The sequence below is a fragment of the Cheilinus undulatus genome, linkage group 8 (genome assembly GCF_018320785.1).
Source record: "Cheilinus undulatus linkage group 8, ASM1832078v1, whole genome shotgun sequence".
Lineage (NCBI taxonomy): Eukaryota > Metazoa > Chordata > Actinopteri > Labriformes > Labridae > Cheilinus > Cheilinus undulatus.
This window is the reverse complement of record NC_054872.1, coordinates 39,968,327-39,995,324: the sequence shown is the minus strand read 5'-3', so window position 1 is coordinate 39,995,324 and position 26,998 is coordinate 39,968,327. Positions and strand designations below refer to the sequence as shown.

The following is a 26,998-nucleotide window of genomic DNA, read 5'->3' as shown; positions in this document are numbered from 1 at the left end:
GAACTCTGTCTATTTTTTTGTGCAAACACTGAACTGATATCAAAATAGCTATCATTCAGTAGCTGGCACCATCAGGTAAGAGGGCTTAGGGTCTCCTGAAAAGATTTTTCAACATGTCAGTGTTATGTACCAAACTGTATGATAACGAGCTAGTTTGTTGTTCTCTTTTGTGTCTTCTTTGAAATCTCTTTTAGTGCTATTCAGGCATATTTCACATCAATGACAAAATGTAATTAAAAAAGGGGCAGGGGCAAAGTTAGATCAGCACAGAGTTGTTACCACGGTAACTTGTGCCCACTGAACTAGAGGGGAGAGAAAAACTGTGCTAACTTACTGGAGCATGCACTGTGATGACAAATACTGTTAAAAATATACATGAAACTGGGATCATTTTGAAGACAAATATTGAAAATCCAAGTTAATTGCTTTAAAAGTGTATAATAAACCGACTATGGAGACTATATTGTGAATTGAGTGTACCATCGCATCCCTACTGTAAGGTGAGTGTTTCAGATTTTATTCACTCAGAGTTACCTGTCTGAGCTCTTACCTTGCTGTATGGTTGACTACACACAACTTTAACTCGGTCCCACTTCTCCTGTGCCGAGCTCTTCTGCAGCTGGGCTGGCCCGAAGAAACGCACCCTGTTCATGTTGGTGCCGTTACGGCTCTCCGTAGGGGACATGAAGGAAGACATAACCAAAAGAACCTTAAAGAGGGAGACAAAGAATGAGGGAAAATAGGAGAGATATTTTCATAAAAGTAAGGTGACGTGGCAAACTTAATCTGCCTTAATACCTCGTAGTCCTGATCTCTGACTGCTGAAGAATTCCCCACCAACACCTCGACGAATGCTGAGCCTTCATTTCCAATGTCGATGCTGTGCACCTGCTCCTCCTTCTCAAACTGAAACAATCAATGAAGCAAACATAAGAGAGAAAGATTTGAAAGGGGGCAGTTTTAAACAAGTTGTGCCACGTTTGTGAGGGAGAAAAACATAAAAAAAACATTTACAAACATAACAGAATTTTCACTCGCTTCAAACTTTTTGTTTAACTCTTTACCCACTCATGATCACAAATTCAAGGTACAGTGCTGTGAGAAAATAATTTCATCCCTTTCTGATTTATTTTTTTGCGTTTGTCACACTTGAATGTTTCTGATCATCAAACAACTTTTCACATTAAAACAGATAACGACCGGGTGTGCAGTTGGGGGGATAGGGCACCCCCTAATATAATGTTCAGGGAAAAACGGACTACAAAATAGATTAAGATATTTAAAGACATATTTTGATAAAGAAGCTCTCGAGCAACTCAGTGGAAATAAGCCATTTCAAAGTCAGATGAGATGACATCCAGCAACAAAGAATCTAAAATTACTAATTTATTTGGCACCTGACCTTAGAGTGGGTATTTCAAGGTATTCTATAAAAAACAATCAAAAGATTATTTCTTTTCACACAGGTGCTTATTGTCTGACAGGTGTTATTTGTTCAGCATATTTCTTGTTCAGTTTAATGTTTGTATGACCTCTTGATAAACCCTCCTAACCGCTTCTGAGAGAAGCAGTTTTGATAAAAAGAGTTAGAATAAAAGGCTGAGGAGCAGGGACAAGTTCTTCTCTAAACAAAAGTTCTACACCCACACTTTTTTTCAGATATACTGCCTAAAAATGGAAAATGAAGAGAAACAACGCTGTGTAGGATGTGTTTTTGGCTCCTGACTAAATTCTCTGTAGAAGCTGTACTGTGAATAGTCTGAAGACAAGCAAATGTCTTATAGCTGTAACTGTTTTCAAAATGCCTTGAAAAGAAAAAAAGGAAAAGTTTGTGTAAAAGTTCAGTAGAAGTCCAAGTCTTTTCGACCTGTGGCTGTCACACCTTAGAGCTCCTCCACTTTCTGCAGCAGGAAGAACGGGAAAACCTTTCATAGTATGTACAGCAATTCTTCTATACATGAAAACTCAAGTTCATATAACGTGAAGTTTAACGCTTCAGGTCTGGGCTACAATGGGTTAAATATTGTATGTGCTGATTACTTTCATACAGTGGGCAACATTATGATGATTTCCTATGCAATAAGACTGCACATACAGATATTACTGTTTTATTATCATTTGAGAAAATTACTTTTCCATGTTGGGCTTTCTCAATCTAAAACTGCATTTTTTTGTTTTACTTTCTGCTGATATTCAAATGCCCTTCATAACATTACACATTTCTACTGCATAGGTGTATGTCTTCCACATTTTTTATTCTTTGCATATTTTGTATATGCTTTTTAAAATGTTATGCCTTTGTACTTTCATTTAATACTTGAGCTGCAATATGTTTTCTAAATTTCCTTTGTCTTTCCTACCCTTACTCTGTGTGTAATGGAAGAGCTGAAACTGGAATTTCCTTTGGAATCAATAAAGTACCAATCAGGGGTGGAAAGTAACTAATTACATTTAGTCAAATTACTAAGCTTTTTTGTGTACTTGTCCTTTTTTGAGTAGTTTTTAAAATGACTACTTTTACTTTTACTCAAATATATTTTGAGTGAAGTATTGTACTTAATTGCATTTTAGAAAGCACCAAGAACTGAGTAAAAAAATAAACACTAAAAGCCACAACAAGGAGGTCCAAGCTTTCTGCCAACAACATGAAAAGGACCAGTGGTTTGGCTTTCACAACACATAATGGTCAGTACATGTACATGGCAAGAGAATGATTCTATATTTTCTCCTGAAACAGCTGTTGTATTGTACTTTAGGTTAGGTCAAACCTTATAACAAAAAAGCTGGTTGGAGGTCCATATTTTCTTGTTGTTATTGCAGATTAAGGACCGTCATATTTTACTGTGAAAGCCCCTTGGGTATCAAAAGGAGCTACTGGGTACTCAGCACTTTGAATACATTTTAAATGACTTACTTTTTACTTTTACTTGAGTAGATGTACCATACCTTACCTTTACTTGTACTCAAATAAATTTTAACCAGAGTAACCGTACTTTACTTGAGTACAATAGTCTGGTACTTTATCCACCTCTGGTATCAATCTAATCTAACCATGTGCAAAATTCTATTCAAAACATAAACATGAGATCATGAAAAGTATCAATTTTGATTTTAGAAAACAGTAAGGTGCAGTTTAAGTTGAATAGCTGGCACTATCACTACCTGGATGATGCATCAACAGAGCCTGTGTCTGACCTGTCAATTCTATTGTTAGTAATAATAATACTGTTTAAATACTATTTTTTACTATTTTTTATACGGTTTATTTTCACACGTTTTAAAGCGGTTATCATCAGTCCTATTTTTACCCTAAAGCTGCCTTCAAGAATAGAAGAACACTATAAATGGCACCAATATGTTGGCAATGTTTTTTTTTATCCATCGTTTTGTCGATGTTTAACATTTCAGTTTAACACAGTTGGAGGAAGAGTTTGCATTTCACCTCAATAAAGATTATCAGTGCTTTGCCTAAGCTTAAAAATTGTTCGAAAATTTAAAAAAAAAAGCCTGCATATCTCAAAATCCAAGTTATGAAGGACAAAGCACTAACATGTCCCGAATGAATTTGGCTTCAGAGGCTGTGATGAAGGCCCAAAACGCACAACTAACTTGTCCATGGCTCTCAAAAAACATGGTGGGGCTGAACAGCTCTACTTTGCTGTAGACACCACCAAATTTAAGAGAATATCAGGCTGCATTTTGAATTCAAAAACTAAAAAGACAGAGGCAGGCTGGAAGAAGGAAAGGCCCTTTGCAGAATGTGCTACATGGAAAATAATGTGGAAATATTAGTTTGGGGTAATTTTTTAAAGGTAAACTTTGATATTCTCAATATATTAGCAAGAAAGACACTCAATTCATCCAGACGGAAATTTCATTTCATTTCCTTTGGGATCAACAAAGCATCTATCTAATAATGTGCCTAGTTGGAAGGTTTCCTAAGAATCTCTTTCATAATGAAGCAAAGTGGGTTTTGTAACTAAAACATCCCCATATGAATCAATATTGAATTGTGAATCAAATAAAATCAGGATCTTGAGTATCAGAAGTGAATTAATTCAGGCAATCAGTAGCAATGTAATCATCTATTTATCTAATCTAATACCATCGTGTTGTGCGGTGGCATTGTTTCTCTTTTCTTTTTTTTTGTGCAGTAGAGGAGCACAGCTTTCCTTATATATACATTTTATTTGTTTTCTTCTTGCAGAGATTTGGAAGTATTAATACTATTGTTTATAAAATGACAGATATATCGTTTATAATTGCATGGCATCAAAAGAGTCTAAGTATTCACTTTAAGGAGAAATAGTTGGCAAAACGTACCTGCAGGATGACTGAGGTCTGCTTCTCTCCGGGTCTTGCTGCTTTCCATTTTCTGTAGGTGTCAGAGCTCAGCAGGTTGTCTGCTTTGTGAGTCTAATGGCCATTATGAGAAAACACAAAAGGTCTCACATATAAGGAAATGATTCAAATACAAACATATAACATATTTATGATATGAATGGCTGTTTAATTTTCATATTGGTATAAAATTATTTCAGAAGTGGACTTACAGTATCCTCGCTGCTGCAAGAGACGACGTGCTTGAGTTTGATTTCTGGCATGTTGTTGATGTTATGGTAAACAATCAGAGCCAGAAACAGAGAAAAAAAACAAGACTCAGGCTGGTCTTTTCAGGTCAAAACAACCAACACGGGGTACAAAATTTAGAAAGCTGGCGGCGTCCTGTCAGTATTAGTAAAACCGAGACTTGAATAATGATTAAAAAAGACTTTGTTGCTGTTTCGCGTCACAATAAGCGTTGGCTAAAGCGTTAGCATGCTAGCAAACAATAGATATGAGTGAACTTTTCCTGGTTAGCCGGCTGAGTTTTACACACTTCAAAGGCAGCTACGCACACGTCTCTGTATTTTTCTGTGCATAAATCAAGGCCGTTTAATTTCCTGTGTCATCAAATTTCAAAATCAGTTCTTAATCTTTTTAATTTTAGGTTAAATGTGCGTGGAGGCGAACTCATTTTCCCACCAAAAGCATGATGTGTATCATACTGTGACGTCGTTTCCGCCTTGCAGTAGTTCCAGCCAATGAGTGGCTTCTCTTCTTCTTCGGCAACGAAATAAATGTAGCGATCTGTCGCCATCTATCGTTCAGATTATATGCTGTAACCCCGTACTGAAACCAGTTCATACCCATTCCGTAATCAATGCATAAATACGATAAATACTGACTTTTAAGATCTTTCGAGTCGAAACTGGGATATTCATTTAAATATTGTTTTTTAAAAATACTTTCTATCATAATGTGATAATGGAGTCTACAGTGAAAGATCTAGTATCTTCAAACATGGAAGAATAGACTTAGTATCAGTAGATATCAGGTTGGTTATTGTCATTGCTTGGTTTTCACTGAAAGACAATAACCATGGAAATCTTGTACACAATTAAATGATACTTTGGGTGCATTTACCTGGTTAGTTGTATTAAAATGAAGGTGTTAACAAAAAAGAGTGATTAAATGTCAAAACAAAAAAGGCTATCATAAAAGGGGGAAGAAAAAAATGCATATTTGAGAATTTAAAGTTTGTACACAATTTAAACAGATAATTTTCAAAAGCCCATTTGTTTTCTTTTGAAGTGATCTAAATTTGATTACAAAATTAAAATTTCAAATATATCATACACTTTATTTTCAGTTATTTATCTTTTTTTTTCATAGAAACACAAGCTTTCAAACATGGTATGTCAAAAGCTCAATTTCTTGGGGTGCCAGTGATTGAGAAGGTAGAGTCGGTCGTCTTGCAATCGAAAGGTCTTGGGTTCAATCCCAAGCTCCTGCAGTCACATGCCAATGTGTCCTTGGACAAGACATTTAACCCCAATTTGCTCCACTGCTGCGTTGGTGGTGTGTAAATGGGTATGGATGCGTATGGATGAGACTAGAAAATACTGATGGGTAATTCTCCCAATCAACCTTTGCCATTAGTGTGTGAATGGGATGAGAATGTGTAGATGTGACCAGTGGTATAATACTTTGAGTAGTCAGACAAATAGAAAAGAGCTATAAAAGCTAGAGTCCTTTAACCATTCTTGCATTCCTGACTTGACGGCACTTGTAAATAAACAGGTCTTATTCTGACACGATAATCAAAGTAAGACTAGATAATTTTTAAATGTTCTTTTTCAGCATTTAATGCAAAAAAATAACACAAAGATTTCTCATTTCTATGGTGTCTTCAAACACTGGCCTCTGGCCTTCTGTTTAATACAATAAACAATAAATCAGAGATTGTAACAGTTTCACAATGCTGTCGTTCTTTCTGTCATTATTCTTAATATCACAGGATTGTTGTTCATGCACCTAAACTCTCACAGGAACATACACTACATGGACAAAATTATTTGTCCACACCTGTTAATTATTGAATTCAGGTGTTTCAATCACTCTTGTGTCCACAGGTGAATAAAATCAAACACCTAGCCATGCAGTCCCTATTTGAAAACATTTATGATACAAAATGGGTCGTTCTGGAGAGCTCAGTGATTTCAAGTGTGGTTCTGTGATGGATGCCACCTTTGCAATAAGACGGTTCATGAAATTTCATCCCTGCTGGATATTCCCCAGTCAGCTGTGTTATTATTAGAGAGTAGAAGCATCAGCTGCACAGGTGCATGGTGTTTAAAAGTCACCAACGCCCTGCTGATTCCATAACTGAAGAGTTCTGAACTTCCACTGGCATGTAAAACAACTTGCAAGCAGCTGCATGCAAGTTTCCCATCACCAAGTCAAATGCCAAGGGCTGGATGGAGTGGTGTAAAGCACACCGACACTGGACTGTGGAGCAGTGGAAATGTGTTCTGTGGAAATGTGTTCATGCTTCTCTGTCAGTCAGATGGGTGAGACTGGGTTTAATGGATGCCGGGAGAACATTAACCTGTCTGACTGCATTTTACCAACTGTGAAGTTTAGTGGAGGAGGGATTATGGTATGGGGCTGTTTTACAGGGGATGGGCTCATCTCCAGTGAAGGGCAATCTTAATGCTTCAGCATACCAAGACATTTTGGACAATATTATGCTTCCAACTTTGTGGCAACAGTTTGAAGGACCTATCTTTTCCAACATGACTGTGCCTCAGTGCACAAGGCAAGGACTATAAGACATGGTTTGATGAGTTTTGTGTGGAAGAACTTGACTGGCCCACAAAGAGCCCTGATCTAAACCCCATCAAGCACCTTTGGAATGAAGTGGAACATCAGAGCCTGACCTCATAGATGCTCTACAGCATGAATGGGCACAAATTTCCACAGAAACACTCCAAAATCGTATGAAGAGCCTTCCAAGAAGAATGGAAATTATAATAGCTGCAAAAGGAGGCCAACTCCATGTTAAAGTACATGTATTTGAATACAGTGTCATACAGGCCTTGATGGTGTAATGGTCAGGTGGCTGAATACTTTTGTCCATTTAGTGTATCTCAGGTCTCATTAGCATTTTGATACACTTCCTAACTCAGACGTAGGCTACTAACTCAGACTTAAGGGATCCGTTTACACTGAACATGTTTCAGCTGTTAACAATCCATGATATAAAGCCAATAAAGAGCCATTTATTTTGACATCTTTGTTTAATTTCTTGAAGTATGCTTTTATACATGGACTCTTGATCACTTTAGTTTGCCTTTTAATCTTTAATTATGAAGCACTTTGTGAAGTCTGTTCTTCAAAGTTGCTATATATAATAAACTTTGTAAACTTACATTTGGAGTGGCTGACAGGTAAGATTTAATAACAGCCAAGAGAATGTGCTTATGTACAATATACAACAGACCCATAATGAAATAACTAGCACTGTATCACATCTATTCATCCTTGAAAAATCAAGAGCACAAAGGCAGGTTGCAGGTAAACGCTTAAAAAGCCAGAAACCATTAAATATGGAGACTGTAAGGCAGAGTACCACTTACTAATCAAGACACCACATAGTGCACGGCTATGAAAAGCAGTAGCATATAATTACAGAATTAGAATATATACAGTAGCTGAATGTTACATTGGACAATGATTCTCAAGTTGTTAACTCTGCAGGTGAATCACTGAGCTCCTTCAAATGAAGCTCAGAGGATCTCCAAGTAGATAGCTGTCTCTGCATCGGCCACAGAATTACTCTGAACTTCTCTTGTGTGTCTGACTCCCAAACCCACTCGTCTGTCACGGCCTCCACCCTCTCCTCCTCTTCTTCTCTCTCCACCTCTTCTAGCCATCGGACGCATCTATGGAACAACAGCTCTTAATGTAAGAAATCAGAAACCAGGGATTTTTGACATTTGTAAATGTTGTCACTGAAATGAAGTACCTGTTTTGTATGGACAAAAAGAGGTGTGCAGTTCTGGTATACAAGCTGGTAGCTGCCATTAGTGTAGATATGAGTCACCTCTGTGCAGTTAATATAGAGGGGCATTTGGTCTTGATAAATTCCCATTCCTTCAGGGTACACAGCTGGGCGTCTGCTCAGGACATGCCTGACAAAGGAAGAGCAGGTACATAAAACGTCAGAATAATTATGTGTGAAAAATTTATGGTAAAATTTAAAGGTCTGCTTTGATTCACATACCTCTCTGCTCTTTTTCTGCAGCAGTACAAACAAAGAGACAGGAAGAATACGACCAGACAAGCACACACAGCAGGTATCACCAACCACAACCAAGCAGGTGTCTCTGTACGTGGATGAAAAGAACAGCAATGGATTACTATGTCATGTAAAACTGTCACTCAAGTTTGATGCAGTTGTTTCATGTTAATATCAAAACATGCAGCCCCCAGAAGCTTTTACTAAACCCGTTAAGATTCAACAACAGAAGCTTTTCTGCATTGCACATCCTAACTCATGCCTTATCATTTTCTTCTCTACTTTAAGTTTTCACGCTTCAGGCATGTTGCACAGATGTTTCAACACCAGCTCCAAATCAGCGTAAAAAAGAAAAAAGAGACAGAGCTGTTTATTAATGTGGAAAAAGCAGTGCTTAGAACACACCTTGTCCCCCCTGCAGCAACATCATTGAGTCATTCCCCAGCGCATTGAAAGCAAAGCAGATCACTGTCTGAGGTCTGTCCATGTGGCCCCTCAGAGTCGCTGTGAGCACGCCAGGCTCAGATGTCACCGACACGTTGTAATCGCGGGGAGGAACAGACCCGTTTACACTCCATGTGACGGCCGGTTTGGGGTTGGAGTCGACTGAACAGCGACAGAGTACCTCTAAACCTGTAGCATCACAGCTGGAGGTGAGCTGGAGGATGACTGGTTTATCTGTAAAAAAGAAAGAGCATATTAAAATGTTAAAACTCTTACAACACTTTCCAGATGTTATTCAATCTGATCAACATTTTTTTGTAATACTGCGACTCTGTTCCACAATAACTTTTTATTCTGTAGACGAGGAATGTTTTTTTGTCTTGTCTTAGGATAAAAAATAAATTTCACAGATTTTTTAAAGCTTTTGAGACAAGCTTATGAACTGACACTTTTAACAGAAAAACACTGGAAGATGTGAAAGAGCTTGTTGCATGAAAATAAAACCTTTAACATTTTAGATAAAATGCAATTACACTCTGCTCGCTCTACTTTTTTTTTTTTTACACTTGTATGATATGATCCCAGTAAGAATGAAAAAAAAATCTCAGCTGTGTAACTGACTATCATGGCAATGCAACAAAAAATTAAAGTCCCTGGAAAATAATGCAGAGTAGTTCCTTGTTTTAAACGACCAAAAAATGCAAGCTGACTCCGGAACAATGCGACAATTGCACAGATACGTTTGCAGCATGGAAACATCTTTCTCACGCTTTTTCTCTCCTCAGATTCTTGGTTAATATACTGCTGCACAATTAATCTAAACACAATTGCAAGTGTGATATCACATGTGATAGTAGATAGAAGTGTGATAGTTACATAATTGCATAAAGGCTGCTATTCTTTTGGAATTTTTTTTTTAAAGAATATTTTTCGCCTCTTTTGGTAGGAAAGTGGAAGAGAGACAGGAAATAAATTTGTACTGTTATTTTCCTCTTTCAAGATTTGTGTTTTAGAGTTTTATGCCATTATTACAGAGGATGATGGACAGAGACAGAGAGAGTAGGAATGACTTTTGTAGAAGACCTGCTGGTCAGACTTGAACCCAGGCCCCTTGCTTGGAGGACTACAGTCTCCATGCACCTATCTGCTAGTCCACTGGTGACCTAGCAATATCAATCTTTAATCTGCTACTGAATAATACAAGGTATACAAGGCCAGAGGGGTTAGGCCTGAAGTAAGAAGGATAATTACATTGTATATTCAGCGCTGTGGGCTGAGACTCTCCTCGACCGATCAGGTTCTGAGCAGAGCAGCGGACCTTCATGTCTCGGGTCACATTGAACACCCGGACTGTGTGCGTGCGCTGACGGAGATGCACCGTGTGGCCGTGTTGGGTGTAGGACCAGCGATACTCGGATGCAGGAGGGTCAGCTTTACATGAGCAGACCAACAAGGCGCTGCCCCCCTCATGCACCGTCAGGGACTGGACCTGAACCATCACATCTTTAGGAGAAACTAAGGAGACAAAACGACAAACAAATGTTTCAGTAAAAAAAAAAAGCCACCAAAACCCAAATAAACCAATCAAAACAATGCTTACATGTAACATGTAGCTCCCTAGAAGTGGTCAGTGTTTTTGCTCCTGGGTAGCTGACTTCACATCTGAGCTTTGGCTTCACCTTATGTGACACGATGAAGGACAGAGAGGCCAGCAGCATCAGTCTGTCAGGCTCAGGGTGGAGGTGGAGTGTCTCCCCGGGCTCAGTGCTGTTCAGTTGAGCTCCTCTCTCCCACCTCCACTGCAGGAGAGGAGGTCTGGAGGGGCAGTGGTACCTGACGGAGCAGTTCAGGGTGACCAGCTGTCCCTCTGTGGCTGATAACATGCCACTGATGAGCGGAGCCTCAGGAGTGTCTGTCATTGAAAAGAAAAAGCATCTTTACCGGGTTTCATAACTACTGTGTGGATTTATTAAGGCAGATGTCTTTCAAAGGACAGGAGTGGATTTCTGACGAAGTATTTTGATTATTTGCCCTTGGTTTACCAGTTTATCAAAAATCTGAACAAGTACATCCTCAGTAACAGTGCATATGATAGTTTATAAAAGGTGGAAAATCTCAATCTCAATGCCCACAAGGACAGAGTAAAGTAAATACTTGATGACTGTTTTGTCTCATTAAAGTAAAAAAAAAAGTACATTTCTGTTGATTTTTGTCAAGTTTTTGCTATGTTTAAGGCTAAGATGTTGTAAACAACATTGCACTCTTACACCATGATGACTCAAAATAACTTTTGTATCAGTTTGTTGACTTTTGTATGTGATCTGTCTCAGTGTTTGGCACAATAAACCGTGATTCCAAACCAACGCATTTCTACATTTTCAAGCCTGGACTCACGTTTGTAGAATTTTTGTGTGATATGAAAAGAGACAGCATACTTTTGAGAGAAGAAAGACACTGTAGAGTAAAAATGCTACTGCAGATGTCATTTCTTTAAAGAAAACATGACCATAAGTGTTGGAGACATTTTGAAATAAATCTAAAATGGTGACAAGTTTAAAATACATCACTGAAAGTAAAAACTCTGACAACATATGCTGCTTTCTGTTACCAAGACAAACAATCTGTATTGCCAATTCATAAACAATGTAAGCTCAAAAGGGCAGGTGTATACCGTATCCTTTGTCAGATCAGGCCGGACACACACTAGACGATTTTTAAATCTGAAACGATTTTTAAATTGTGGGAGCCCACAGACATCAGGACAATTTCAAACAGTTTTTCATCTTTAATCTTCTGTACGACACAGCCAGCGACCTCAGGTGATCATGTGACCACAGAAAAAACAAACGTGGATGTCCGTCGATACCGTCTTGCTGTCCCTCCACAATAGGCTGGCGTGGTATGCGTTACAGCAAAAATCATAAAAAATGGGAAAGACTAAAGATGTAATCCTGGCTGGAATTAAGTTAAAGCTGTGTTTATGGCTGTGAGCGTGGAAAGTATGTATGATCCGGCTGGTGACGCTACCTCATCTGCTCGCTGTCGTTGGTTATTGTGGGTACTGAGTCAGCGGCACTACGACCTAAAATCGTAAATATCAAACATGTTTGATATCTTCGATTCTGAGTCTGGGAGGCTACGACGTGATTTGGAGCAGTAAAATAATCGTAATAACACCACAAACGAGGATTATTCTGACAAATTATCTTTTGTGATGAGGCTCCACTCGGGATACGCCCCCATGATCGTCGGAGGAGGCAAATCTTGCCTCAAATTGGGCTTAAAATCCTGTAGTGTGTGGGCGGCCTTACTTATTCAGTCCAAACATGAATCCACCGTGAGCTCAGTGCTACGCAACATTTAGTAGATTCACATTAAACAGTCATCTACCAAAACTGTCTGTAAAGCGATAATGGGAGATGCAGAAAGAGAAAAGAAAGAAAGATCAAAAGGAGAGGGAGATGCAGGAGAAGAGAAGCAGTAGACACAGAAAGAGAGATAAGGGAGATGCAGAAATAGCAGAGAAGTTAATGCAGAAAAGAAAGGAGGAGGGGGATGCAGAGAGAGAAAAGAGAAAGATGCTGAAAGAGAGAAGAAGGAGATCCAGAAGAAAAGAAGAGGGAGATGCAGGAGAAGAGAAGGGGTAGACACAGAAAGGGACATGGAAAAAGAGAAGATGGAGAGGCAGAAAGAAAGAAGAGGGATTAGCATGCAAATTAGTCTAGCAGCATGTGACTCAGGTCAGTTGCTAAGATCTGTATGGTATTATATTAATAAGCTAATGAGGCTATAAGGTCTTAAGAAGTTATTATGAAGCCTAAGTTCTATAGCAAAAGTATTCTTACCACACTATACCCCGCTAAAAAGACAGCATCCTCCATTCAAAGTATAACCGTTTATTCATCAGTGTCCTTCTTGAAGTTCTAGTAGTGTAGTAATATGCTTCTTACAAATGTTTCAGAATTTTATGAAATTTATGGATGGCTTCAGCTGAAAGAGAGAACTCTTTGCAACTTAAGTGTAATCTTTACAATGCAAAGAAAAAGAATGAATAATATTTGTCCAAAGACTTGAACTGAAAAACAGCTTCCTTAAATAACACTGCGCCTTACCTGCAACATCCAGATTGAAGCTCCTAGGTTTCCCCCAGAGTAACTCATCCCCTCTCTTCAGAGCGATCTCAAACACCCGGGAGTCATCCTGGCTGATCCTTTCAATCTTCACCGAGCAGTCTCCATCTGCAATCCTCCCAAAGAGAGAAGTCCTGCCTTGGAAATCCCTGCTCACTTGGTCCCTGTCCTCACTGTTATAAGCAGTGCTGCGCAGGGGGAAGAAGTGACCACCACCTCTGAACCTCAGCCGGACGTCCACCCTCTCCTTTCTCCCCCTGGAAGGATGAGGACCTAGAGGAGAGAAAGAGCAGGGGACCACAACGCAGGAGCCTGCCACGGCTTGGACACGGTCAGGGACTGAGGGTACAGGAGAGACGGCCTGGACCACAGTCCATAAAGGTGCAGCTGGAATAAAGAGCAGAAAAACCATCAGAACAGTAAAAAAGATTTCAACAAGCTATCCAGCCACATCAGTCTGTTGGTGATATGTTATGTATTATTGATTTATTTTGGTTTTTCTTTAACCTGAACCCATAAAATCAATGAAAGTATCCCAAGCACTTTTAAATTTAAAAAGTTTCTGTTCCGAGCAACTTCCCACCGTACAGGTTCATCTAAAAAATTACAATATGATCAAAAAAAGTTCAGTTTTTCCACAAATTTAATTCAAAAAGTGAATATTCAGTGTATTCTAGATTAATCACAAATAAAGCCCCTTCATTCACTCCCTCTTGTTCAGTACACACAACCACAATTGTGAGGAATACTGCTGACTTTACAGTTGTCCAGAAGACAATCATTGGTCCTCCACAAGGAGGGTAAGCCACAGAAGGCCACCGCTGAAAGGGCAGGCTGCTCTCAGAGGCTGTATCAAAGCAGATTCATGGTAAGCAGACTGGGAAAGTTTGGTAAGAAAAGCAGCACAAGCAACAAGGGTGAGCTCAGTCTTCAGATGATTGTCAAACAAAGCAGATTCAAGAACTAAGAGGAGCTTCACAAGGAGCAGACTGAGGCTGGAGTCAGTGAATAAGAGCCACTATATAGACAGGTCCAGGAAAAGGACCATGAGTGTCGTCTTCCTAGTGTCGAGCCACTCCTGAGCTACAGACAGTGTCATCAGCATCTCACCTGGGCTAAGGAGAAAACAGACTCAACCATTGCTCAGTGGTCCAAAGTCCTGTTTTCAGATGAAAGAACAGTGTCAGCCATCCGCCAGGAGCTTTTAGAGAACTCCACGCTTCCATCTGCTGAGAAGCTTTATGAAGACGCTGATTTCATTTTCCAGCAGGACTTGGCACCTGCCCACAGTAAAGCCAAAACTACCAGAAACTGGTTTCCTGACTATGGTATTACTTTGCTTGATTGGCCAGCCAGCTGGTCTGACCTGAACCCCGTAGAGAATCTCTGAGAAAATGTCAAGAGGAAGGCGAGAGACACCAGACTCAATGATACAGATGAGCCAAAGGCTGCTATCAGAGCAACCTGGGTTTCATAGCACCCCAGCAGTGCCACGGACTGATGGGCTCCATGCCACGTCACACTGATGCAGTAATTTGGCCTAAAGGAGCCTCAACCAAGTAAATTGCTTAAATGAGCAGATTTTTCCAGAAGGTCACCATTTCTGTGTTATAAATCTTTTTTTGGTTGGTGTTTTTAGATATTCTAATATTTTGAGAAAGTGAATTTTATATTTTTTGTGAGCTGTAAGCCATAATCAACAAAATTATAATAAAAATAGTCTGAGAATATTTTCTTTGTGTAAGCGGAATCTAGAAAATATGGACATATGACTTCTTAAATGAAAAAATGAACTTATTATTCAAATTTTGGAGGAGAAAACACGGATCCACTGCAAAAATTTTATTTTCTCTACTTTGGCATTTTATAGGTTTGGCTTTGAATTGAATCAATATTTCTGCTTACTCAATATGTGAAATTAAAATGTTGAAACTGTGCAGAACGTTTGGAGTTTGTGTTGTGACTGAAAAAAACGACTGCTAGTGCTAAATTCAATAAAACAAATAGGAAAGCTAATTTTATTCAAACATATTTTCATGAACACTAGAAGCTGACAAACAAACTTTTTGTAGTTTTGGACTTGTAGGTTGAATTTATTCCTTGAGATTTTCTCGAGCAGTAATGTAAAGATCAATTTGATCAGATTCTGGGTTGAGACAGCTGTATTACGTTGCAACTCTGCAATGTCTGCATTAAATGACCCAGAAAGGTTTCACAACTGAATTAAATTTAGAAAGGGGAAGACGACAATCTGCCCTTTTAACTCTGGATATCTACTCCACTCCACTCCAGTTATTTTTTAAAAAACATCCATATCTGAATATTTTCATGTGCATTTTTTCCATATTTCTCTATTTCAAGACAAAAAGGATTTAAAGTTTAAGTAACAACCATTGAAAGTATCCTCATCTGCAAATTTGTTATCCTTAAAAACATATTCTACAAGAGACTTACTCAAGAAACAAAATTGCTGTGTGAGATAAAGCCATGATGCAGGGAATAACAACTTATACTCATACATAAATCAAAGAACAATGAGGTTTAAAAATTGATAAAACGAAATTAAATGCTTACCAAAAAGCAGAGGGAACAACAGAAAGCCAGTGTCCACATGCATGTCTGCAACCCTGCTGTCTCACTGCAGACAGAAAGAAGGATAGGTAGGAGGAAAAGATGGGGAAGTTGGGGTTTTCATTGTTCCTCTGCTAGTATGACTTCATTTTCATGCTTTCCCATACTGTTCCCTACTTCAGTGTCATCTACACCTATTCTATTAATTCACTTCTTAGAATTAATGTCTCAAAACATAACTTTGCTGGTTAATTATAGGTTTCAAACCTAGGTTATGTAAAAAACATCAGATGATCATTCAGGTGGTGGCAGTGTTGTTTGTCAGGGAAAGAAAGACTTCAGCAAGTATCAGAGAGACAACACATGACAGTGTGTGAGTCACTCTCATGCTGTTGGTCATTTCCTCAAAGTCCCAACAACCAAATGTGTTCATTTCTTTCTACCTCTGTGTGAAGTAAACCTCCAAACCAAACCTTTATTTCACAGCTACAGAAATAAGAGTTCCACAGAAAGTTGAATAAACAGGTAAATGATTGACTCCTGATACTGAGTTATCACTACTCCGTCACTTGAGTGTAAGTAGGTCATCACAAGTATGGAAAGATGAATAGTGGCAAAGGTAAAGTTATGCATGTTTATCTAAAACTGATTTCACTTAATGTTTGTTGAATATTTCTCTTCACATTATAATACAGAAAAGTCTCAGGGGGGAGTGGTCTGTTTTCTAATGATCAAACAAAGCCGACTCATTAGAGGTGGAGACAAACACTTGTATTCTTTGAACTATGGACCCTTTAAAGGAGTTTGAATTGCTGCAGAGGTCTTAGTGACCCGCCTCTTTGCACTTGAAGACAGAACAACACTAACATTTTCTGCAGACAGTCATGCCTGCATCAGCAAATCTAGATGAAGTGACAGGATTCAATAATAGAAAATTCCTCAAAGGTAAGGCATTTTAAACAATAAGCACGGAAGAAACCGTGCAGTCGCTCTTGTTTTCTCTAACTGTACGTGTGTTTACTGTGAAGTCACAAGAGTTTATAGTTTCACCTAACTGTTCTCCTGCAGCATTTCTGAAGCCATGACCTCTGCTCAGCATCTGATCCGGTCTCAGAGAGACTTGTTGCTGAGCTGGACTCGAGATCACCCAGCGCCCCTGCTGCGCTGGCTGCAGGATGAGAAGGTGCTGTCCTCGACCCATTACCTGTCGCTGCTGGAGAAGTCATCGTCCAATGCGGTGGCTCAGGCTCTGGATACGGTGTGTGCCACTGAGGAGAGCAGCGTGAAGTTCCTGCAGGTGCTGAAGGATGTGCAGGATTATTACTGCAAAGATCTGCAGGTGTGGGTGGAGAGACACTGCAGGAACGACAGTGTCAGTAAGCCAGCGCCAGCACCTGTAAGAGTTGAAGGTGAGGTTGAATTTACATTCATTTGACATTGTAAATAACTCTATTAACAGGTGCATTAAAAGGAATGGAAACCTGAATGTTTCCTGAGAGAGATAGGTTCCTCATTTAACATTGTCTTAGATTTTATCCTTATGAAGGTCTCTAAGAGACACCCATGCCAGATTCATGGCATATTCTTACAACCCAGTGGACCTCGACGGTGGGTCGGGACCCAAGAGTGGGTTGCAGGGCCCTTTTCAATGGCTTGTGAAGGTGTACTAGGACAGAAAATTGTGGCATAAACTCTATGAAACTCTTTTAAGCATGCGTGTTCTATCGTGTTTTTGATTTATTCAGGTTTTATATTTTCTGAGATCCAAATTGTGCTATTATTCATTCAATAATTCTGACTGGTCAAAATAGCAAAAATCTGGGTCGCAGTTTCTCATTGTGAAGCTGATGGAGGATCCTGAGGCTTGACCAGTTGAGAACCACTGTTTTAGCATGTGTTTGTAAACTGATGAATTCCATGTAAAAGCACATGCATGTTTTTCTAAATTAACTTAGAAAAAGAGTCACTTTCACGCCCTTATGATGGATTGAGACTGCAGTGCGGTGTGCAAACACAGAAGGCACACAGTGCAGAAGGGAACAGTGAAGACGCAAGATGTCAGTAATGTCCACATTACAACTATAAAAGATCAAGCACCAGAAATACTGTATTTATACTGTATCTGTATCTAAATATTCAGTGCCAGAAGGGGATATGAAATATGTAAGATCAAACATTGCATGGTTAAGTTGATAGTTGACCATATCCAAATCATATCATATCTTACTACTGTAATTGGCAGGGTATCTGTCTGTCTGTGTCGATTTGCTCCAACTGTAAACTTAATCAGTATGGTGCAAAAGCGAACAAATTAATATTGCCTTTAATTAAATGCACTGTCTGTTGTCTGAATATTTAACATGGATTGTCAGAATCTGTGTGTGATGTGTGTGGGATTTGACACACCTGTTGCAGGTACGGGTGGGTGTGGATGGCACAAGCAGTTATGATCAGAAATCAGGCAGGAGCAGAATTAAGAAAAATTTCCACATAGGGCTCTAGTGATAATAATAATTCAGTTAATATGTTTCTTAATTTTGCATTGTTGAGTGCTGTTAAGTACAAAATTACCCCTTTGACCCGGTCTATCCTCACTCAAACGTGCCCAAGAGTGTTACAAATTGTTCTCAAATTTAATTCCTAATGAAGAACAAATAAGGAAAACTTGACACATGGAGGAATATTCTCAAAAACAGTATAAGCTGGTTTTGGACTTTGTGTTTTTTTTTCTTAAGAAAGCTCGGTGGATAAAGTACATTGTGCTGTAAACAAAAGAACTAAAGCCTAAGACATTCAAGTTTTACTGCCTGGGTAATAGAGATGAGAGAAAATTATCACCAGGGTGCAATCATCTAAGATTGCTTTTGAAGTACATCTGCTGACTTTTCCTGTGAATACTGTAAATGATAATGCAACAATAAGTTCAGATAGAAACAGTTAAAGATTAATCCATCATGCTGGCTTCACTGATCTTGGGAGGATGATTTCTGTATGTGGGTCAGTTCACTTTCATTCAAACTGAAAATCTCATTTAAGTCAGGCAGGACTGATAACATTTTATTATTCACACCTTTTCATTTGAATGATATCCTGACTTTCCTTAGAGCACCAACAACTGGTTAAAATGTTTATATAATCTTTGGTCTATCATGGATGTTGTAGGGCTAGAGCTCTGGTAGAATGACTCAAAAAAGTCTCTAGTATTTGTAGATTTGAAGGAACTTAAGCAATTATACCTTTGGGATCCCAGGGACACTTCAATGCAGTAGGACAGTTTGTGTTGGTCAGGAAAGATTATACAGTAATTACAGATTGTGACAAGATACTTCTATGCAGCAGTTTTGAAAAGAAAAAATGTGGTAATGAGGAAAAGGACATGGATGACCCAGGGACAGACAGTCAGGCTTCCAACAGGTTTTAACTGGGGCTGTCATCATTAATGCATCAATCGTGATGTGATCAAGGTCCATAAGTAGTCCATAATGTTTTTTAAAATTACATTAATCACATACTTTATTGTCCCTTTTCAGCACGCTTTGATTTAGCCACTGCAACATCTCACTGCAGCCTCAGTGATGTTAATTGAGGACTGCACAGTTTAGTTTAAAAAACTCAAAGACAGCTCAGTGGATAAGTCAAAAGTCATCTGCACCTTGTATTATCAGCCATTTACCTTTTAACTGTTCCCTTATTTTATCTAAATCCAAAACAAATGTCTTTTTCTGTGGTTGAGTTTAAGCCACAACCTCTGATCTACCTTAAGCTCTTTATTTTCTTTCAAAATAAAAGCAATGTCTGTATCCAAATGGGAAGAGAACTACCCTTAATTTAAGACAGTGCAAGAACCCAAAGTGAAACAAATACAGTTTTAAATGCTAAGTAGTCGAATTTCAAAATGCAACATACTGTGGAAATTAATTGTGATTAATGAGATTAATCCCAATTACAAGTCATAATCATTTGGCAGTCTAGTTTGAACTTTAATGCTGAAGTTAACTTATGTTATTTTTTATTTCTATGTTCACATCTTAGCCACAAGATTAAGAGTTAATGAAGTAAAAATTTTGATTCCCAGTGCTCAGTTCTGTTAATAGTCATCACTCTCAGTTCAAGGTGTGATATATATAACCCCAAGATGAGCAAAGCCAAAGGCAAAGCAGCACCATGTATTTGAGCATTTCTGGCTCTTTTTATATCTGGAGATCCTGCTGTGTGTTTTCATGCCATGTCACACTTCTGCAATGCCATAACGCTAAATGAATGCTCCTGCTGGGAACACCAATATTACACTGATGAAGAATCAGTATAAACACAGAAAGGCATCATGACAGCTGAGCCTTCTTATGATACTGTGCAGAATTGCTCTCTGAAGGCTTTTCTAGTGTCCATAATTACTTAAGTGAGAAACATGCTCTGATGACACAGTTTATTGTGAATGTCATAAAATCTGCAATATAATAAAAAATCTACTCATAACAGAAAAGAAGTCTAAAGGCCCGATTGGTAAGCTATTCAAAGGAAAGACCAAGGGATTTACCCTAACCACAGATGTAAAAGGTATGATTTTATAACTATTAAACCTGATTCTTCAAACGTTTTCTCATGTTATATAAATGTATTTAAAGCACTATCATTTTAACATGCAGCCAAAGAAGATCTGAAACCTAGCAGGAGCATAAAGGCAGTCAACATCCAAGGTATGTTATCATCTTAGGAGAGCTAAAGAAAATAAGCCATAAAGTATGTCATTACTTATAGAATCTCCCTTCTTCCATTACAGCTTCTATTTCTGCACACAAAAAAACCTTGCTGCAGCGCACCGGGCAGTTAAAGTGCTATGCAGAGGGCGAGCAAGCGACCTCAAACTCTGCTTCTCACATTGAGATCCGCTACACGGACCTGTTTGTGACGGAAGATGATGAAATAGTTGACAACAACCAACACGAGTACTTTGACTTAGCCAGCAGGCGAGCTCGCATCTATGTCCATCAGGCTTGTCAGCGAATTAAACCATGCAATCTTTTGAGCTCCCAAGGACCAACTGGACGGACCCCCAAAAGGGTCAAAATGAAGGGTATTGCTGGTATTGGAAAGAGCGTAGCAGTCCAGAGATTACTCTATGAATGGGCGATTGGGAAGAACATGCGTGAATTCACTTGTGTTTTTGACCTGCGCTTCAGAGAGCTCAACTTGATTGAGGAACCACTGAGTTTACTGGAGCTCCTCGCAGAGCGGTTTCGCTACCTGAAGACGGCTCTGCCTGACCTTTTCTCCTCGCCCGGCTCTTTGCTCTTCATCCTTGATGGACTAGATGAGTTTAAATTCTCCTTGGACTGGAACACCCCTGACAAACACATCGACATTGGCATGAAGGTACCAATTTCTGAGATGATGGTGGCTTTAATCAAGGGAAGCCTTCTCCCTGAGGCATCGGTCATCATTACAACAAGACCGTCAACTGAGGCTCCAAAACGTTTCTTCCAGAAATGTTGCGTTGTCTTGGGTTTTGAGGAAGTCCAGGTGAAGGAGTACACCACCAAGTTCTTCAAAGACAGTGAAATTGCTGGAAGAGTCTATGAGTACATCTTGAACAATGACAGTCTTTTCGTATTGTCGTTCATCCCTCTTTATTGCTACATCATCTGCACAGCTATGGCTGAGTTCTTCTCTTCAGAAAACAAAGAAGAAAAAGACAAGTCTCTTGAGCTCAACCCACCAAGAACGGTCAGCGAGGTCTACTTCTGCTATCTGTTTACAGCCGTCAAGCACCATGCACTAAGGGGAGCTACAGAGAGAAGCACTCCCAGATCTGAGGTTCTGTCTTTAGTGAAGCAAGAGCTGACAAACCTGGGGAAACTGGCTTATGAGAGCCTTCTGCAGAAAAAGATCATCTTCAAAAGTTCTGATTTGGAGAGCTACGGTGTTACACCTGCAGACCTTCAGAGCACATTTCTCTGCCACATCCTTCAGCCACTCAAAGAAGAAACAGTGGAGATGTTTTCTTTCTTCCACCTTACTGTTCAAGAACATCTAGCAGCCCTTTACTGTGCTGTCAGTCTCTTCAGCCAGGATGACATAATTCAAGCTCTGGACTTCTGGTGCTTCGGGCAACATCCAGCGTCCTCCACAGCTGCACCTCTGCGTAACCCTGACCTCAACATGGACAAGCTGGAGAGCCTCCAGATGTTCACACGCTTCTTCATGGGAATGCTCCGAGCTCGGCTGGCAGGTCAGTTAGAAGGCCTAGTTCAGTCCCCTGTGGAGGAAGTGGAAGAGACTCCCATCAAGCTAGGTTTTTGGTTCCAAGAGCAGTTTAAAGGGAAGAAGCTGGAGAACCAAACAGCCCTGAATCTTCTCCACTGCCTGATGGAGTTCCACAACAAGGAAACAACCATCATGGTAGCACCAGAGATCAAAACACTTTACCTGTTTAAAATGAAGCTGAGTGTTGTGGACTGTGCAGCCATGCACTATGTGCTGCAGTTCTCTCCACACAAGCTGCAAGAGCTCAACGTAGGCTATTCAAACATTGGAAACAGAGGACTGACCAGGCTGGGGCCGATCCTACATCGATGTGAATCTCTCTAGTGAGTAATTGAGTTTAATAAACCTGTAACAGACATAAGAATTATCATTTTAATACCAGGCACTAAAAGAAATCAAAGTTCCAGTCTCCTCACTGGCTGATGACCTCTCTGGAGTTTGCATATTCTGTTAATGTAAGTGGTAACCTCTTGTGCTGAAAAGTAAAGCCAATTTTTAAGTACAAAACCCACAGTTCCTCAGATGGCCACATGAGAATGGCTCCATAAATAGCGGCATAAATAAACATGCTTATAACCTGAAAATGGCATTAGGCCCTGTAGCTTGTATCTCTATTGGAAAACAAGGGTGAACTGCAATGATGTAGTACAACAGGCATTACTAACCTGAGTTAGCCCGGTGCAGTGTAGCCATTCACTAAGCCACATTAGCTAAATCCTGTTACTGGCTTAAAGCGGTCTGTTTTGCTTGTGTTTTTTTTCTAGTTTGGAGTACAGTATGCTAGCTAGATGAGCTAGTAAAGCTAGCTGGATGTGCTCCAGAAACCAAGATATACATTTAGCCAATCACAGCTTCATTTCGTTGCCTGGTTCTTATTAACAGGAAGTTATTTGGGTCTGCATTTCCAGTTTTGCATGGAAGTTGAATTTTAAAACCATTTGGGTGTTGTCAGTAAAATGACATCCATGTTTTATAGTCTATGTAAGCGTGATTTTGATAAGCAGTTTAGAAGAATGAACAAATAAATGGTTAAATAATGTTTACTTTATTTTATTTTTTATTTTTTTGTTCTCTTTCAGTTTGAGATACAACTGCCTGGACAGGCAAGCAGCTCTCCTGGAATCTGCAGTTCTGAAATCCAATGAATGCCAAGTGAAAAAGCTCTTGTAAGTCATGAAATTATCTACAGTATTATGGCAATCGCAGCACTTTGAAATATGTACATTGAGGCTTAGAGTTGGGAGCTTATGAAATATTCAGCGATGAAGCTCATGACTGGAAATCACTCATAAAAAATGAGAAATACTTTTTTAATTGGTGCTTTTGTGAATTTCACAAAGAATTCTGTACTTACACTCAACAGATTATAGAACTATTCACCATGTATAGGTTTAACTGTAAAGGACTCAAATCTGATTTTATTCAATATTGTCACGTTTCGATGCCACAACATAAAAATAACCTCATGGACACCTAAAACTGGTAAATTTGTGATTTTTAATTCCAAATCTGCAAATAGGAGCAGTTTGACTTTCTGTTTAGAAAAATAAAAGGCTAAAAAGGATTTTGCTAAAAAAAAATGTGAAGGGCCTACCTGAATAATGCCCTCTTGATTGTGATAAAAAACAAGATTTGTGCAATGATTCTGCTCTTTAATTTATGAACGTTAGTGTTTGTGCAGGGATTTGATGCTGTCATCAGTCTGCAGGCTGGGATTTAAAGGAAAACTTTCAGGGACCAGGAGACATACCTGTGTCTGTCCTCTGCCCTCTATATGTCTGTAACAGACACTAACATTAGGACATGCATCTTTATGAGATGCAAAAGAGAACAGATAAAAAATATTGCAAACTGGTGATATAAACAGCTGGGATAGAGGCTGTGATAGAGGGCAGGAGGAGAAGCATAATAGGTCAAATTGTCTCCTGATCTCTGGAAAGCTTGTTTACCATAAAAACTGCAGTTTACTTTCATCAGCTCTTGCAGACAGTAGGCTAATATTTGCTGTATTAACGCAGTGCTATTACCGTCCTTGTTGTTAGATGCTTAATGCAATAAGGCCCATTTGCTTGGAAATGTTTTTTCCCCCAAAATAACTGCATAATGGCTCAGTGTCTCTGTGTATGGGCAGTGATAGGCCAATGACACAATAAAGGGAGCACTAGAGCTGTTTTGGTGTGTAGTTTCCCGTGGAGCTTTAACAAAGCATCAAACCGTTTGGCCGTTTGGACACAGACCCATATTCAAACATGTTTACACAGCTCAGATGACTACAACTGACCAGTAACAGCAAGTACACTGTGATTTTTCTGTAAATGATTTCAACAGCAATGTGTGACACATCTCCTGTATTGTTTTGTTCAACATGAGCATGGAGATGTGCTTTAAAGAAAGCTGACTTTGATCGGGGATTGTGGTGCAGGTGTATCATCACATCCAAGCATGCCAAATATGTTTCCTTGTGGGTGTGTTTTGACAAAGTACAGTCATTTTCCAGCTCTGTTCATTTTACTCTCAGTGGTAAACAGAAAATTCCCCCATAGACAGGCATTGCTGTGTTTGACTTGTGAATGGGAAGTTAAAATCCTCTTTTCTATGTTATTTGTTGAATTCTATCATAGTAAATGCTCTCAAAGACTTTAAATTGATGTTATGGGACCTGCAGCAATGTTTTTTGCCACTCCTGCCTGCAGCAGCCTCAAAACCACATGCTCCCACCAAGATTTCTGTTTGGTCCTGCAGGATCCACTTCCCAGTGCAGCCCTCTAAGGCACAAAACAGAGAGAGGCATGTCTTCAGCATCAGTCAAACAAAGCAAAGTTAAAACTTAGAAATGGGATAATAAGGCCAAAAATGATTTTTATTTATTTTCTAATTTTATGAATAAATTCAAGTCTTGAACACACTAAAGTACAGATCAACAGTAAACAACTTCAAACTTTCTATGTGTAAATTGTAGTTTTTTGAAGTTCTTTGCAAACAGGTTTATGCTGCTGACAGTGATTCTCCTGATCAAAAGTTAATTTACCTTTTCCTTTGCATACAGTATGTGTGGCAATAACTTGGGCCCAGAGGGAGTTTTAGAGCTGTGGAAGGCCCTTGAGCACAACACCACCGTGGAGGAACTTTATCTGGACATCACCGGCATCACAGAGCGAGGAACTGAAAACATTGTCAACTGTCTCAGCAAAAACACTTCTCTGAAGACGCTGACGTAAGATGACAACACATCTAACTCAGCTCAGCGGTGACCATGCTGCCATCTAGTGTAAATGAAAGCCCTAACACCTTTCCCCTGGGTCTTTTCTTCTTTTTCAGCATTGTTGGAAATGACATCGGCAAGGAAGGGAGAAAGCGGCTGAGGGAGCTGGAGCAACTTCGACCAGGACTACGGATTATTGCAAACTTCGTGGATGACCTTGGATTACTGCAGGCCTACCTGGACTGGGTGGAGGAGATCCGGGCAGACAGAGACCAGATGGACTCAGTGAAGAATGCAGATGCCCTGCAGTCAGTGTTGAAGGGCCTCCAGGTGGCAGGAGAACAGGTGGAGAAAGGAGAGAATGCAAAGAAAGCTAAGGAGCTTGAGACAAACATTTTAAATCTGTTGAAGTCTCACACAGATCTGAATGGAGGTCGATAGCTATGAGATATGTGACAAAATGTGTCCAAGGGCAGGACTCCATTGTAAGAGGTAGAAGCTTCTATAGCAGCAGCCTCAAAGTAAGGCATTTCTTAAGTGGAATTCACATTAATCTTAATATCTTACCCAAATCCTCATCAATAATACAGTAAAAAATGCTTGAAGTAAGAGGTTGATTCTTAATGACTTCAACAAAAACCTCACAACAGAAAATCCTTTTGTTTCAGAAAATAGCAAAAGAAGCAATCACGAGTGTTCTGTTTGTGATCACAGAGACCAGGTTTATGTAGTGAATGTAAATGATTTGAGCTCCAATCATCGATCCTCAAGCTCGATTTGTACTGGAAACCTGTATTTTATTGGTATTATGTATGTTTGGCAATAATTTGGGTTTTGAGGCTCTGGAACTTTCTGAACTAATGAAAATAAACCTACATAGAGAAAATAAAGCACAGTCTGTTTGTAGTCTCAGAGGCCCATCCAGTAAACAGTTAAATGCAAAGTTTTATATTCTATTATCTGTATCAGGTAGAGTTGCTCTGATTCTGATACCAGTATTGGAAATACGTCCGATACTGCTTTAACTACAACTATTGGTGTCAGCGAGTACACGCAACCGATCCGATACTGTTTGGTTTAATCTATATTTTGATTCATGCTAAATGTTAGTGCTATAAATTGGAAATCAACTCTCCTTCACTGCTGGAAAACACTGAATGCACGCGCTACCATTTATAGAGCACTGAAGAAGAACCAAAGGGCCCACTGCAGCAGCAAAGAATGGTGGCTGCATGACGGCTTTTCTCTGAATGTGATCGTTAAAACGCCTTCCAGACGGGTGCTGTTGTACACAAGATGTGACAAAGTTTATCAAAAGTAAATTAACTTCTGAACCATAAATTTCTGCTTCTTACTTGTTTGTCCCCTTGAAGCTAGAGCCGTTGTGCCTTCCCATTGACGCCATTGATGCCTTTTAATCCTTTGCAGCAGCATTTTCAGCGAGCCTGGAACTCGAGTGACTTTTCGGGACTTTAATAATTAAATCCACACCAGTAAACCCAATATTGAAAGCCTTTTTATCAATTTGAATCCAATTCGGATCATTATTTACAGCTAGCTTGAATGCTAACAATCACATGCTTCACCTTTTGTGGGGGTCTGTCTGCCTGAATAGAGCATAAAGGAGAGAGAGAGAGCCTGTGAGGCAGCCCTTGTATTATTGTTACTTTAAAATTTAGCAGTAAAACCCAATAATCAACAGAAAAACAACTTTAGGGTCACAGGGATGCTGTACATTATGATTCTATTTGTTGAGCCATGTTC

At 39.4% G+C, this 26,998-nt stretch overlaps 3 protein-coding genes across 3 annotated transcripts in view; 1 reads left to right on the top strand and 2 right to left on the bottom strand.

Annotated features, from left to right (window-relative positions):
* xrcc1 (X-ray repair complementing defective repair in Chinese hamster cells 1) overlaps nucleotides 1–5,052 on the bottom strand; it is a 41,876-nt gene extending 36,824 nt beyond the window's left edge. Inside the window, exons 1-4 of the mRNA XM_041794203.1 lie at nucleotides 4,554–5,052; nucleotides 4,324–4,416; nucleotides 799–906; nucleotides 551–709 (exon numbers count right to left, since the gene is read on the bottom strand). Of these exons, the coding sequence (XP_041650137.1) occupies nucleotides 551–709; nucleotides 799–906; nucleotides 4,324–4,416; nucleotides 4,554–4,604 (411 nt within the window). The 5' untranslated portion in view covers nucleotides 4,605–5,052. The remainder of the gene's footprint in view (nucleotides 1–550; nucleotides 710–798; nucleotides 907–4,323; nucleotides 4,417–4,553) is intronic.
* A 2,594-nt stretch (nucleotides 5,053–7,646) lies between these two features.
* Nucleotides 7,647–15,830, bottom strand: LOC121514012 (B-cell receptor CD22). Its single transcript, XM_041794070.1, has 8 exons — nucleotides 15,772–15,830; nucleotides 13,180–13,584; nucleotides 10,668–10,979; nucleotides 10,319–10,582; nucleotides 9,029–9,301; nucleotides 8,609–8,711; nucleotides 8,351–8,516; nucleotides 7,647–8,267 (listed from the first exon to the last, which is right to left on the bottom strand). Exons 1-8 carry the CDS (start codon nucleotides 15,812–15,814, stop codon nucleotides 8,112–8,114), a joined length of 1,722 nt encoding a protein of 573 aa, XP_041650004.1. The 5' UTR covers nucleotides 15,815–15,830; the 3' UTR covers nucleotides 7,647–8,111.
* Nucleotides 15,831–16,654: 824 nt separating this feature from the next.
* On the top strand, nucleotides 16,655–25,724 carry LOC121513420 (NLR family CARD domain-containing protein 3-like). Its single transcript, XM_041793169.1, has 8 exons — nucleotides 16,655–16,713; nucleotides 16,837–17,177; nucleotides 20,248–20,325; nucleotides 20,415–20,465; nucleotides 20,549–22,355; nucleotides 23,112–23,198; nucleotides 25,079–25,246; nucleotides 25,351–25,724. Exons 2-8 carry the CDS (start codon nucleotides 16,850–16,852, stop codon nucleotides 25,673–25,675), a joined length of 2,844 nt encoding a protein of 947 aa, XP_041649103.1. The 5' UTR covers nucleotides 16,655–16,713; nucleotides 16,837–16,849; the 3' UTR covers nucleotides 25,676–25,724.
* Nucleotides 25,725–26,998: the final 1,274 nt, after the last annotated feature.

Coding starts and splice junctions, on each gene's coding strand:
- LOC121513420 (XM_041793169.1), top strand. CDS start 16,850: ATGACCTCTGCTCAGCATCTGATCCGGTCTCAGAGAGACTTGTTGCTG. Junction 20,326..20,414: donor CCTAACCACAGATGTAAAAG/GTATGATTTTAT, acceptor TTTAACATGCAG/CCAAAGAAGATCTGAAACCT. Junction 20,466..20,548: donor AAAGGCAGTCAACATCCAAG/GTATGTTATCAT, acceptor CTTCCATTACAG/CTTCTATTTCTGCACACAAA.
- LOC121514012 (XM_041794070.1), bottom strand. CDS start 15,814: ATGCATGTGGACACTGGCTTTCTGTTGTTCCCTCTGCTTTTTG. Junction 10,583..10,667: donor TAGGGAGCTACATGTTACAT/GTAAGCATTGTT, acceptor TTGTCTCCTTAG/TTTCTCCTAAAGATGTGATG. Junction 8,517..8,608: donor TGCAGAAAAAGAGCAGAGAG/GTATGTGAATCA, acceptor TTCCTTTGTCAG/GCATGTCCTGAGCAGACGCC.